This window comes from Impatiens glandulifera, chromosome 7 (assembly GCF_907164915.1).
Source record: "Impatiens glandulifera chromosome 7, dImpGla2.1, whole genome shotgun sequence".
In the NCBI taxonomy this organism is placed as follows: Eukaryota; Viridiplantae; Streptophyta; class Magnoliopsida; order Ericales; family Balsaminaceae; genus Impatiens; species Impatiens glandulifera.
The window spans coordinates 39646005-39660884 of NC_061868.1; the positions used below are offsets into that span (position 1 = coordinate 39646005).

Genomic DNA, 14880 nt, shown 5'->3' on the forward strand with positions numbered 1-14880 from the left:
TAGAGTAGGAAACTCATATAAAATGAATTGGCAAAAAGAAACATCTGATCCTATGTGCATGATTGCCAAAAATGACCAAAAATGGTTATGGCATAAACGTTTGAGCCATTTGAATTTTAAAATCATCAACAACATTTGTTCAAACAATTTAGTTATTGGTTTACCCAACCTTCAGTTTTCAAAGGACAAGATTTGCACTACTTGCCAGTTAGGCAAACAGGGCAGATCATCGTTCAAAAGTAAAGAAAAATCACAATCCAGCCGTATCCTAGAACTTTTACATATGGATCTTTTTGGTCCAATTCCTGTAAAAAGTGTAGGAGGAATGAGATTTACCTTAATTGTTATTGATGACTTTTCACGTTTTACATGGATTGCATTTTTACCATCAAAAGATAAAACTGCTGAAAATTTGATTAGAATATTTAGAGGCATTCAGAATCAGAAATCTCTAAATATCTCATGTATTAGAAGTGATTAGGGAACTGAATTCACGAACAGATACCTATCATCTTATCTTGAGGAGACTGGGATTAGGCACGAGTTGTCTAGTGCCAGAACTCCACAGCAAAACGGCATTACTGAGAGAAGAGTGAGAACTCTGAAGGAAGCAGCGAGATCTATGCTTGCTAAATCAGATGTCCCTCAGAGGTTTTGGGCAGAAGCTATTAGTACTGCTTGCTACACTCAAAACCGATCAATAATTAACAAACGTTTTGATAAAACTCCTTATGAACTGTATTATGGGAGAATTCCCACAGTCTCCTACTTTAAGATTTTTGGGTGTAAATGTTTTATCCATAACAATGGAAAGGTTTATTTGACTACTTTTGATGCTAAAGCAGATGAAGGATTCATGTTGGGATACTCATCTGTAAGCAAGGCTTACAGAGTATACAACAAAAGAACACAGACTGTTGAAGAATCCCTTCATGTAATTTTTGATGAGCCTGTTGAGAGCAAATCCAAAGAACTCATTGATCTTGCTGACAGACTACAAGCGGCTAGTCTTGAGTCTGTAAGTGAAGAAGAAGAAACCTTGGACAAACGGATGGCTCTATCCGATCCTGTGACTGATCCGGTTGAAGTTCAACTAGATGTGCAAACTCATGTTCAACAAGAAGTTGAGAGTTTGGATGTCGCGGTGTCACCGGTTCAGATGACCAATCCCCTTGGTTCCAACTTCAGATGGAACATAAATCATCCACCAGAACTGATAATTGGTAACCCTTTTTCTCCTCGAAGGACAAGACGTCAGTTGATGGATAAAATGACCAATTCTGTATTTATTTCTCAAATTGAACCAAAGAAAATTGGTGAAGCTATAGTTGATCCAGATTGGATCAATGTTATGCAAGAGGAGTTAAACTAATTTGATAGAAATAAAGTATGGTATCTTATTCCTAGACCAACTCATAAGTCAGTTATAGGAACAAGATGGGTATTTAGAAACAAGCTTAGTGAAGATGGCCTAGTCATTAGAAACAAAGCTTGTTTAGTTGCTCAAGGATACAGACAAGAGGAAGCTATTGATTTTGATGAGTTTTTTGCACCTGTTGCAAGACTAGATGCAATCAGAATCTTCCTAGCATATGCATCATTTAAGAATTTTAAAGTTTTTCAAATGGATGTAAAAAGTGCATTCTTAAATGGAAAATTAAATGAGGAAGTATATGTTGAGCAACCTCCTGGTTTCGTAGATCATGTTTTACCTAATCATGTTTATAGGCTTAACAAAGCATTGTATGGTCTAAAACAAGCTCCTAGAGCTTGGTATGACACTTTAACCAATTTCTTGTTTGATCATGATTTTGTTGTTGGAACAGTGGATAAAACCCTGTTTAGATTTGCCAAAGATTCTCACATATTACTTGTTCAGATATATGTTGATGACATTATTTTTGGGTCAACTAACCCCAAACTATGTGAGAAATTTGTCAAGCTGATGTAGGGCAGGTTTGAAATGAGCATGATGGGAGAACTTACATTCTTCCTTGGGCTTCAAATCCGTCAGCTAGAAAACGGAACTCTTATTAACCAGGCCAAATACACCAAAGAATTGTTAAAGAAGTTTGGTTTGGAGAACTACTCTGCAGCAGCTACTCCAATGAGCTCTTCAGCTAAATTGGACAAAGATGAAGGTGGCCAAAGTGTGGATGTTACAGCATACAGAGGTCTCATCGGTTCTTTGCTGTATATAACTGCTAGCAGGCCAGACATTCAATTTGTTGTTGGTGTCTGTGGCAGATTTCAGGTTGATCCTAAACTCTCTCATTTTACTGCTGCTAAACGTATTCTTAAATATTTGAAGGGAATTTAAAATGTGGGACAGTGGTATCCGAAGGATTCCAGTTTTAATTTATTTAGTTTCTCAGATGCAGATTATGTAGGATGCAAAATTGATAGAAAAAGCACTAGTGGAACTTGTCAGTTCCTGGGAGATCATTTAATCACATGGTTCAACAAGAAGCAGACTTCTATGGCAACATCTACAGCTGAAGCAGAGTATCTTGCAGCTGGTAGTTTCTGCTCTCAAGTTTTGTGGATTCAACAACAACTCAGAGACTATGGGATTGAGGCTGATGAATCTCCAATTTTCTGCGACAACACAAGTGCTATCGCAATATCCTACAATCATGTTCTGCATTCTCGGACAAAGCATATTGAAATCAGGCATCATTTCATCCGAGAACACGTCAATCAGAAGCAAATCCGTCTTGAACATTTTCCTAAAAATCAACAAACTATGGACATCTTCACGAAACCTCTTCCGGAAGCTAAGTTTTCTCACTTTAGAAACATGTTATGTCTTGTTGATCTTGATTGATGTAATCGTGTGCATAAACTAAGGGGGAACATATCATTCAAAATGTAACTGAACAGATATGAAAGACGGAGGTCCTAACTTGTCCTAAGGATTCAGAGTTTGAGAAACACAGCTACTTAGACGAACATCTACCTTAGCAGTTTCATCTTTATATGAAATCACTGTCTTGGTTATTTTAACCTGATTGGTTAGACGGATGCGTCTAATAGACGGATACGTCTAATAGACGTTAGACGTTTTTGCGTCATGAGCAAGAGGATGCTCACGTCTAATCAAACACGCGTGTCTCACGTGCTGTTACAGCATAATTAGACATACACGTCTAATAGACTGATTTTCAAAAAGAAGTTGAAAATGTGAAAAGAAGAATAAAACGTCTAACTACTGGTATAATTAGACTCTTCATCTTCTGGTTTTTCGGACAGCTGTCTCTTAATGTTTTCTGTTTAAGTTTTCTTTCCCGCCGAAAAATAAATCAGTCATTCCTCAAAAGAATTGAAGACACGTGTTTCTTAATATGCAAGAAATGACTAATATTTCTGACATCTTTTGCTTGTACACTTAGTATTAAACGTTCTATTTCATACTAACATTAAATGATGTTTATTGGGAACTGTCTTTTGAAATTCTTGACGGTAGGAGTAATCATTAGTTTTCTTCTTCATGATTAAAACTCCGGTATTAATAGGTTCATTCACTCTAAAAGGTTAGAAGATCCTTGAAATTCCTCTTTCTCTCTTTAGAAGTCAAACCTCTCAAACCCTTGTTCATCAAATCAAAATGCTGCCCTTCCGACCAAAATCGATTCAAGTGGACTTTCAATCTGTATCCACTCTTGAATCTCCGGGCATGCAAAGGATGTTCGAATCGCTAAAAGTTTCTGGGCTGAGAAGATTCTTCACCCCTCATGAAACTTATCATGAACAACTTGTTAACGAATTCTTCCAAACCGCTAGCTTCTATCAAGATAATGTCATTGCTGGTGCAGTAATGGGCCAGATGGTATGGATTACAAAAGAATCTTTTGGTGAGTTTTTCCATCTCCCAACAGAAGGTATTGATGATTTCTCTACCACTCACCCTAACCTCATGATTACGATGATAAAAGTCTTTTCTGATTCCCCTGAAGTTGATATTCATGGAAAGAAAAACCTCCTGAAGGTTGAATATGCTCTTTTAAGTGATATCATTTCGAAATCCCTTCTGTCTAAAGAAACCTCCTACAAGTATTGTACGAAGGTCTTTCAGATCATGGTGGCTATCACCAGGAGTGTTCCGGTGAACTGGACAAGCTTCCTCTTCGGGAATCTTGTCAGAATGGTTGTCGCTAGAAAGAAGATCTTTGGCTTTGACGGTCCTCTTAGTTCTTTTCTCTATCATCGTCTGAACGAACCTGGTAAGAGTTTTCCCCTCCCTTCTAAGATCCTGAACTACCAAAAAGTGGTAGATTACATTCAAAGAGTGGAAACTCTCAAGTTTAAGAAACGAAAAAGTGAAGACTCCAACTCCCTTCTAACTGCTGTCTTAGAGACATCTTAGGTTGAAGTATATCCTGTCTAGAAGTCATGATCAGGAAGAAGAAGAAGACTAATGATTAAATGTCTTTTTGTAGTTATTTTGAATGTTTTCATAATGTTTTTGGTAAACTTATCATGGTTACATTGAACAATGTTTTGAGTGTTTCTTCTGAAAACACTCATATGTGATTAACATGGATGTTTTTGAATGATTACTTGCATGTTGTCTGTTTGTTTATTTATTGGATGAATGCATGTCTTGTTATATGTATGCAGGTTTGCAATTTCTTCATCAAAAAGGGGGAAATTGTTGGGTCAAATTATTTTGACTAAGTGTTGAAATAATTTACCCACTGAAATTTTGATGATGAAATAATTTATGAGTTTTGATACATGTGTACTAAGACTACATGTTATTAGACTTGGATCTAATGAGGGTCATTAGACCGATTTTGATCTTCATTCGCATAAAATTAGACGCAAGTCTAATAGAATTAGACGCAAGTCTAATAGAATTAGACGCACAGTCTAACTCAACGGAGTTAGACGTGCAGTCTAATAGACGCGTGAATTAGACGTAAGTCTAATGGAATTAGACGTGAGTCTAATAGAATTAGACGTACAGTCTAACTCATCGGAGTTAGACGTGTAAGTCTAATAGATGTGTAAAGAATTAGACGGATGGTCTAATGAATACACAGAATTAGACGTGAGTCTAATAGAATTAGACGTACAGTCTAACTCATCGGAGTTAGACGTGTAAGTCTAATAGACGTAAAGAATTAGACGGATGGTCTAATGAATACGCGGAATTAGACAGATAGTCTAATTAGTGAAAGTTAGACGTGAGTCTAACTCCTTCAGACAAATTTGAGGTAGAACCGGAATTAGACGCGTCAGTCTAACTCAGTGAGAGTTAGACGTACCCGTCTAATGGTTATTGTAATTAGACGCGAGTCTAATTCTATTAGACCAGGCGGTCTAATAGACGCTTTTCATTAGAAGGAGTTGACTTATTTCATTAGACTGATTTTCTCAAATCCGTCTAACTGAAATACGTCTAATGCTCTGTTTAAGCAATACGCTTGAATCTAGCATTTCTCCTACCCACGTGCTATAGCTGTACCTTACTCCTGCTCCACTTTCTAGTGAAGATTAGTACAACAGCTATATGCATTCAATCAAGGAATGCCACGTAAGAGAATTTTCCTCACATTACCCGTTTTGCAGGTACATCCCTGATGGAATATTCGGCGCACTACCAGTTCGGTACGGCCACGATCCTTGTGCTCAGAACCTGCTGTGTACAATGGAGGCTTTCCAATGAAAGAGTGCCACGTATCATTCTTGAAGATTCGACCGTTAGCTCCTGCTCAGTATTTAATCAATCCTAAGGACAACGGACGAAGTACCTTTTCACGAGCCGAACGAACAAACATTCTGATTTTACAGAGAGAGAGTCTACTCAATCATCTTGCTTACTGAACTTACTCTGTGAAGCTTCTTTCTGATTGTACTGTGTGTGAATCGAGAGAGATAGCTAGAATCAAAACACATTAGCTGAGTGATATTCTTCATCTTGTAATTGAACAGAAAGTGTTCTGTTCAATAGTGAGCTAAGTGTGTGTAAACTGTATTTGATTCTTATCATATTATAGTGAATCCTTCCGGTGGTTGGAAGAAGGGGTGACGTAGGAGAGTTTCTCCGAACATCCATAAACAAACTGTAGTGTTCTTCATTTCTGTCATCTTTTCATATTTCATCTTGTGCTTCAAACCCAAGTAAACAATTCCACATTGAATCTGTTTCAAGTGTTTACACAAATTTGCGTAGAATAGAAAGAGATATTAATCCCTAACAGGATTTCTATCAAACCGTTTTTCATAAGCCTTCATCCTTAGCCAGACCCCCGTCTCTAACGATAAAGTCGATCCTATCATAATAACATAAATACCTGAAGTGGAACTCATAGTCCCGTTCTTCTTGTCTTCTAGGTACTTGGGACAATTTCTTTTCCAGTGTCCCTTGGCCTTGCAGTAAAAACAATCATGATCAGCAACCACCTTTGGTTTCTCACCACCTTTGGGTTTGGTAACTTGCTTGCCTTTCCCTTGGTTATTGTTCCTTTTCTTAGCCACCTTCTTAAACCCCTTCCCATTGTTGAAATTTAGAACTTTCTTCTTCTTGTCATCAATAATATTGCCTTCAACATTTTTAAGCATGTTATGGAACTCATTCAGATCATGCTTTAAACCATTCATATGGTATTGCATTCTAAATGGTGCAAAACCATCATGTAAGGATCTAAGAACAATATCAGTGGCCAACTCTTGGTCATATGGGGTCCCCAGATTTTCCATCCTCTTGAAAAGCCCAGTCAGGCTAATCACATGAGGACTCACTGGTTTTTCCTTCACAAGCTTGCTATCAAGTATAGCCTTGTGAGTCTCATATCGCTCTATCCTTGCCTGATCCTGAAACAGCGTTTTCAGTTCAGTTATGATAGTATAAGCATCAGAATGCAAAAACCTCTTTTGCAATTCAGGCTCCATTGCAGCTAGCATGAGGCAAGTAATAGGTAATGCTTCAGTTTTCACCCGAGTTGATGTTGCCTTCTCCTCATTTGATGAGGTTTCGGTCACAATAGGGATAGGAGTAGTTAGGACGTCCTCACGTCCCTCAGACCTGAGAATAATTCTCAGATTCCTTTCCCAATCAAGGAAGTTCGTTTCATTTAGCTTGTTTTTCTCAACAATTGAGCGCAGAGAGAATTTCAAATTATCGTTCGACATATTCTTCAAAATATAAATGACATACAAATCAGTTTATGTTTGAAAATTGCAAAATACTTATAATTAAATAATTTAAAATAAGTGAATGCACATTTTATTCAAGTTTTTATAGTCCCTTATGAATAAAATGATTCCAAGATCCCATTACAGACAATCCCCAACGTACTTTTGCACTGCCTTAGGTCTTGTGTGTTCAAGGTAAGTAACAATTACTAATTATAACTTCTTATAATTCTTGGTTGATAATCCACATCCAATGTAGGATTCATCCCCATGCCTCAAGATCCAAAACTTTGCATTTTGGTCTCTTGTTGGGTACAACCGTATCAAGGTTTATGAATCCCAGTATAGATTCATCCTTAAGAGCCTAAGGTTGAGGAAAGACACCCTCGCTTTTGCGAAACCTATCCAACCAAAACCATAAACTTCATGGGTCATGACACGGAAAGGCATTGCCCCAATTTTCTTTAGGGACTTAAGTTTTAAGATAGTTTTACATCTTAATCTATGTAAAATTATATCACCAATATAGATCCGCATCAAAATTAACAGTTAATTTATTGATCCTATCAATATATGCAACCTTGCGCTCTGATACCACTGTCGTTAATTAGATGTGCGCAGCGGAATAATTTATAGATCTAATCTAAACATCTAATCATATGATCCATGCATAATTGATAGAATCATGATATATAGATTATAGTAATATACATTTGATGCGTGAACCGGATCAGATCTGGTAGTAATGAATAATCGAGAGTCCCACGTGTTGCTCCTCTACTTGGTCCACACGAGCCCGACTAGATCTCTTTACTTTCGACTGCTATGACGAAAAAGGCAAAAAAGGAAGCAATCCAATTGCTAGATTTAAAAGATGATTTCTTTCTTTTCTTCTTACAAGTTACCACCGTAATATGGCAAAAACCATTTTTGAAAGAGGAACAATTCTCTCTATTATCACGTATGTCGTGTCTCTTACAAAACCAGTGAATATTTATCTCTTAAATAAAATTCATTTCCTAATTAAGGAGAGCGAATCAAAAGGCAACAAAAAACAAAAACGTATAGCCTTATTTCCTTTTGTATTCTCTTATTAATTAGTCTTAGCTCCATAATTAACCATTAATTATATATTATTTTATTTCACAAATAAATAATATTTCTTATTATTAATAATATCTAATATGTATTAATAATTAACCATCTTTCTCGTTCATTTAGTCTGTCAACTCTAAATGTGTGACCTCATAGGACTCGATTATAATAGTTATAAGTTTAACCCCATTAATCGTAGTTGATTTCTAGCAAAGCACTACGACTCTTAAAATAATCGGATTAAATTATATTTGTTAATTTGTCCTATCCAAATTTAGTCATTGCACATTAAATTAAAGGACATAATTCCTTCATGGTTAACATCATGTTCTATCTTACTGAAATTTTTGTTTCCATACAATCCATGACAAGATCTATGTTCCTTCAAAAGTGAATAGTCACTTCTAAAAATTGGTAATTTGGTCTTTAATCTATGATGGTGAATAATATCAATTATTTTCTTCATATTTAACCTTGTTGATGTAATTTCTTTCTTTTCTTCCAATTCTTCCAATTGTGCTAACGTGCATAAATTTGTGTGATACATGTATATAGAGATAATTAGTTTATTTAGAAATGATATCTTACTTTTATTTTGATAAAATTGGAGGAGGAATATCTAAAACTTATTTAGAGTGTAAAAAAAGTTTTGAAAAGATAAAAAATAAAAGTTACAAATTCATAAAAAAAAAGAAATGGTGATTTGGATTTATTTTTTTAAAATGTAAAAAATTAGCGTGACATCCTAATATCATGACTTTCACTTATATTTAGGACATTTTAAGTGTGAATCGAATTCGTAACTTTTAAAATCTTAAAAATTACTATTGAGTAAGATTATTGAGCTATCTTACTGAAGTTAAATAATGATTTGAATTAAGTGATATGGTAAGTCATCCTTCGATTGCAAAGATGGGATAATTCAAACTCATCAATACATATAATTATGGATGACAATGGGGAGGATAATGTGTTTATCATTTTAACCACATTCTATTTTGAAGATTTTTTTTACTATCATTTCGACTGTTCAGTCCCGCGAGAATTCTTGCGGGGCACCAGTATATCTCATTCTTTTAAAAAGTTGATAAAATTATATAAACGAATTTTTTAATATTATATATGTTTAATATATTGAAAATTTATATTATAATAAATAAATTTAAGTTTTTTTATAAAATATAAAAACCAATACATTGGTAATGTTATATATTTAATTGTATTTATTAGTGTTTGAGGCAGAATCGGGGTGAAATCGATACGGAGTAAGGTCGAAAACACAAATATTATTTTCGTCACATCCACGATCAACTTTTGGTTAAACCAAAAAAAAACTGCCCATAAGAGGATAATTTTTTGGAACAAAAACCGGGAATAAAGTAAAATTGTCATCCCACTTTTAATGTCTAAGCTGGTTTTTTTTGGTTAGTTGTTTTTAATATTATTATGAGAATTTTATTGATCGGATGTTTTACTTTAAGAGGAAAGAAAACAGTATTTATCTGTTTTAAAAAAAAAATTATATATGCATAAAATGTCTTTCAACTAACACATTAGCTAGTAATAAATTAATGGGTTTTTTTTTTGTTAGTGATGGTTAATAGTTTACAAAAATTGAAAAAAAAAATGTTAATAGGTGAACTACACTTCTATGAAAAAGTAGTTCTAATTAAAATTGTTTTACAATCTATTCCAAATTATATTATGAATGTTTTAAAATTCTCAATTTTGATTTTGAAAAGGATCAAATCACTTCTAGTGGAAAATAAATAATGAGACTAAATAAATACACTTGATTAAATGAGAGAAGATGATTAGAAGGAAAAATCAAGAAAAAAGAATTTAAAAACCTCAAATGCATGAATATGGTTAACTCATCATGTCCTTAGGAAAATATTATTTTGGAAAAGAAACTTCTTGAAAAAAACATGAGATGAAAGATTTAAAAAAAAAATGACAAATATTTGGGAATACAAATGACTTCAGAATGTATTAAACTGAACAACATACCATTCACATGATAATGAATATTTTGATTTTAATGATAAAAACTGGAATAATTAAATTCTTTATTAATTTGTATTGATGAAATTGTGTTAGAAATTGTATCAATCCTCTTAGTAGGGAGGAAGAAAACAACACAATGATATGGCCCTCTTAAACTATGAACATTCCAATGTCTCTTTTTTGTATATATTATTGAAGCATAGACTATTCAAGATTAAAATAATCCTTCTGAGGAACATCTGTGAACAAATTCAGAGCTCAAATGTCCACCAAAAAAAAATGATTTTACCTTACAGGAATGAATGTAATTAAATCTGAAAGTTTAACTATGATTTAAAAAAAAAAAAAACAGGAAGAATTCAGATTGATATGACTTTGTAAGGAGATTTGGAAAGCAAGAAAGAACTCCACCTTTCAAAGCAGGACATAGATCATTATTTTATTAAGAGATTTAAAAAGAAGATTTCTTAAAGTTTCAAAATTGCATGGATCAAAAATGAAATGACACAAAGTCACGTTTCCAAGCTGCCCTGAAAATTGGGGTACCTAAGCGAAATATAAAATATTATTATATTTTTTTAATTTAGTAATTATATTTAGAGTTATATTAAATAAATATATTAAGTTTGTATTAATTTTAATCAAAATAACATAGTTTAGTTCGTTATATGTTACCTTGTTGATGCTATTGGCGACCGCCTCATGGATTTCCGTCAAATGCAAAGAAGAAATGTCAGTTCAATGGGTTGGGGGATCACCAAATCCAATGAATCCAAACTTAGACTCCACATGACCACAACAAGTTCATAATGTCCCTACTAGAGATGAAGAGAACTTCGAACAACCATTAAGGAAGAACCAGACTTATGAGGATTTTGAGACAATAGATTACCGAGATGAGGGTGAATTATTACGCCCTTAGAATTAGAATTTTGTTTGTTTGTTTAAGTAATGATTATGCATTTAATTTCTTAAAGCTAGCTTGGCTTAAGACTTTTTTTAACATAATTTTGTGTTGCACTTTTTTATAAACAGGTTTCATATCTATTACAATTTTAAAGGAAAAAAGTCATCTTGCTGGTATATAAAATATGTCTTGCTATCAAAGTAATTTCAAAAACAACAAGATATGAAAAAAAAAATGTGTTAGAAGAAACAACAAGATAATTAAGTATCTAAAAACACCATTTCAATTCATCAGATGTAGGATCCTTAGACATTGATCAATTAAAGAAAGATTCAACAACTAAAATAAAGATAGATTCTTTGGAACAAAAATAGATAGAATCCGATATATGTTGACAAGGATTATAAAAGAAAATTGTCTCGCAAAATCTAATAACAAACGCATTTGTGTAGTGACTGATGACAACCTCCAAAAGAAAGGCATCTAATGTTGGCATTTATTTAGACAAGTTTTAAAGAGCATTAAAGACCACAATAGGATATGATGCACTACTCAACTGTATAAACATATGCATATATACCAGATTTTTTAACTTTGTAAGAGACCAACAAAACAAACCAAATATATTATAAAATAAATAAATAAAGATACTTAAATAGTAGATGAGGGGAGAGATCTCTGCATCTCATCGTTCTGAGTGGATGAAGAAGAAACTGCTGCATGGTAGGATGATGAAGCAAGTTGTGCTAATGAAGGAACAGCACCCCCTGCAACCATATTAAGTTCAAACTTTAATATAACAAATTGCAGAAAAATATGATTATTGACAAAAATCCAGATATGAGACTAAATATTAGAACCATTTCAAGAACATATGATCAAATCATGAATGTTGTGGACACTAGGCGAAGTTCATTACTGATGAAGCTTAGGTTTTACAAAAGATATGCAATTTGTTCCAGTTATACATAATAAGATTTGGATGCTTTGCAACTAACTAACTAGATTTGCTCACTGAAATTTTTTCAGTTTTTTTAGATTTTTGATTTTATTGATACACAATCCTTATGAAACAATAAAACCAGGGCTACACTAAAATATTGAAAACAATTCATCAGCCACTAAAAAATAAACTACATAAAGTAGAGAGAGCAAGCCTAGTTTAGTTTCTAACCTGCCAATCCAGCACAAGTTGAGGCCAAAACTATCACAGGAGGAGCCTGCACATCATCATAAAGAAAAATACATCAATACTTAAACATGTTTGAATACTACTCCATCCACCCAAAAATAACTGCACACTTTTTATCTCAAATAAGAGATTCTATTACAAATTTGATGTGAAACTACAAAAAAGATGGGCATGAAGTAAAACTCTTTACAAATTACAAACATTAAGCAATGTAATTTGGCCGCGACATGACTTATTTAGGGCCATACAAGAAAAAAGCCTCAGTGAACTGAAATGGCTTAATCAGAAACACCATAAAAAAATCTCAAATTTGATTTGCTTTATGTATTTAGACACAAAATATAAGAGAGTAAATCCGACAATTATACTAGCAAAGATTTTAGGAACCAAGAAAAATCACAAGTGTTTTCAAAGGTTCTTACACCAATAAAATATTGCAGCCACATAGGTCCTTTCACACGTCTCTGAACAATAGGCATCACTGTAAAGCAAGATAAGAATAATTAACAAAGGTAAGGAACACATACCAAATGTAGTAAATTCTCCAATAACATCTTGCACTGAATTTGTCTTACTTACACCAACATGCTACTTGTGGCAAACTATAATACTTAATTTAAGTAATAGCTGATACCAAGATAATGAGAAAAAAACTAATGCAATGTAACTAAAATATACCGTGATTGAATGCATAAAATGCACTTGTGATACCACCAACTGCAGATCACCTATCTACATTGAGCAATGATGAAAACATAAATAGAATTCAATGAAAAATAAAATTCAAAGAAGACAACCAGCTAGAGAGATTTGTTTATTGTATCGACATTGTTGAAATTGAGTTGATGGGTCAGGCCCAATTAAATAGGCCCAATTAACTAAAGTGTCAAAGGCTTAAGTTTGTTAAGTTTGTTAAGTTAGTTAGAACAAGTTGTTTATATATATATATATGAGTAATTCACACAAGGGGGTTAGAGATTTTTAGAGGTGTGAGTGATATATATAAAGAACGAGGTGTAACTGAAACGTTTAATTATGATAGTGGAATCGAGTTCGTAACAGAGCTCGACGGAGACGTAGACCATCTTTTTTGGGTCGAACTCCGATATCAAATCTTGTGTTGTTTTATTGGTTTCTTGCTGTTATATTTCTTAAGTTCTTTGATTGATTAGGAGGGAAATTCCCTACAGACATCAATGAGAAGCACTGAGAATCAAATACCCGATATTGCATTATAAAGGATAAACCTAATGAGATATCTAGACTGTCAATGCACATCTGATGAAGAGAATATAAAAGAGACAAAAGTGCCAAGCACAAAAAAGAATCAACTATATTACCATTGAGAAACTATCCCTGATAAGTGGAGGAACATTCCAGCTGCTGGTTTTCTATACATTCAAATTGAATTGAAATTGTGAATCAAAGCCCTACTTCCACATAGTGAAGAAAATGATCAAATACTAAACCTTCTCTAAAAGACATACCATCTCCTTTAAAAGAGGACCAGCACAATGATCACAACTCAACTTTCTACTCTTAGATTCTGAATAATCCATTGTAGTGTGAAAGAAAAACACTCCTGCATTTGAGAATAAATAATACATAAAACAAATATTCTTCTGAAAATAAACAAAAAAGGGGGTAAATGTTAATGGTATACAAAATAGCAACAGAATTGAAGCAATTGACAAAAAATCAATCCAGATATCAACCCTTATTGACCAATCTTGTCTTCCTACAAGCCCCACCCCTTGCCCTACACCCAATTATATAGCTATCTTTACATTTTGTGATGTTCTAACTAAGAACAAGGCAAAAAACTCTAACAAATCATAGAATGAGTAGAAAATAAATAGGAGAAAGAGAGCATAAATAAGGATATAGATAAGATAGATCTGATAAAATAAAAAGTGAAAGAAATGAAAGACCCTAATCATAAAAATCTTCTTATAGTATTACTCAACCATTTACAATTCCAGAATTCTCTAATAGATAGGACATTTTGAACAAGACCCTAATACACTACAAAGAAGTCACTTTTTCTTGTATTTTCAGAAAACTCTTCGGATATCGATCTCAATTTTTGCCTTAATATCTCGATTCTCAAAGTTTGCATTTTTAGTCTATAGACATCTATCTTGCATGATGATTCCATAAAATCGACCACTTTCTTCATTCCCTCCTAAAATTTCAACTTCACCCATCTTTCTTTCTTTTTAAAGCTGACAACTGAACCTTAACTTACATATTGTGGCAGCAGAACAGGAAATTTAACCTAACTTAGACACATGCTACTAGGGGTGTGAGAAATTTGACGAAATGACCTTGCAAACCGGTTTATTTGACCTGGTGGAATTTTATAATTTTTTTTGCGCTCGTAGTGTTCTATTTTTTTTTATACGATTTTGCCCTTGTCGCGAAACGCTAAGTCACTTAGCATTTCGCGAAGTGGATTAGAGGTTTGTATAAATACCCAAATAATTTCATTTCCCTAAATTTTTTTTTCTCTCTTCTCCAATTCTCTCCTTCACTCACG

At 33.7% G+C, this 14880-nt stretch overlaps 2 protein-coding genes across 2 annotated transcripts in view; one reads left to right on the top strand and one right to left on the bottom strand.

Annotated features, from left to right (window-relative positions):
• Positions 1–14880, top strand: part of LOC124909873 (enhancer of mRNA-decapping protein 4-like) — a 71404-nt gene that overhangs the window by 45030 nt on the left and 11494 nt on the right. The window lies entirely within an intron of this gene.
• Positions 11623–13065, bottom strand: LOC124944780 (the record flags this gene model as incomplete). The annotated part of the gene is made up of 4 exons (XM_047485125.1): positions 11623–11916; positions 12324–12369; positions 12764–12822; positions 13020–13065. Coding segments are annotated over 4 exons (267 nt in total), but the record flags the coding sequence as incomplete, so codon positions are not given.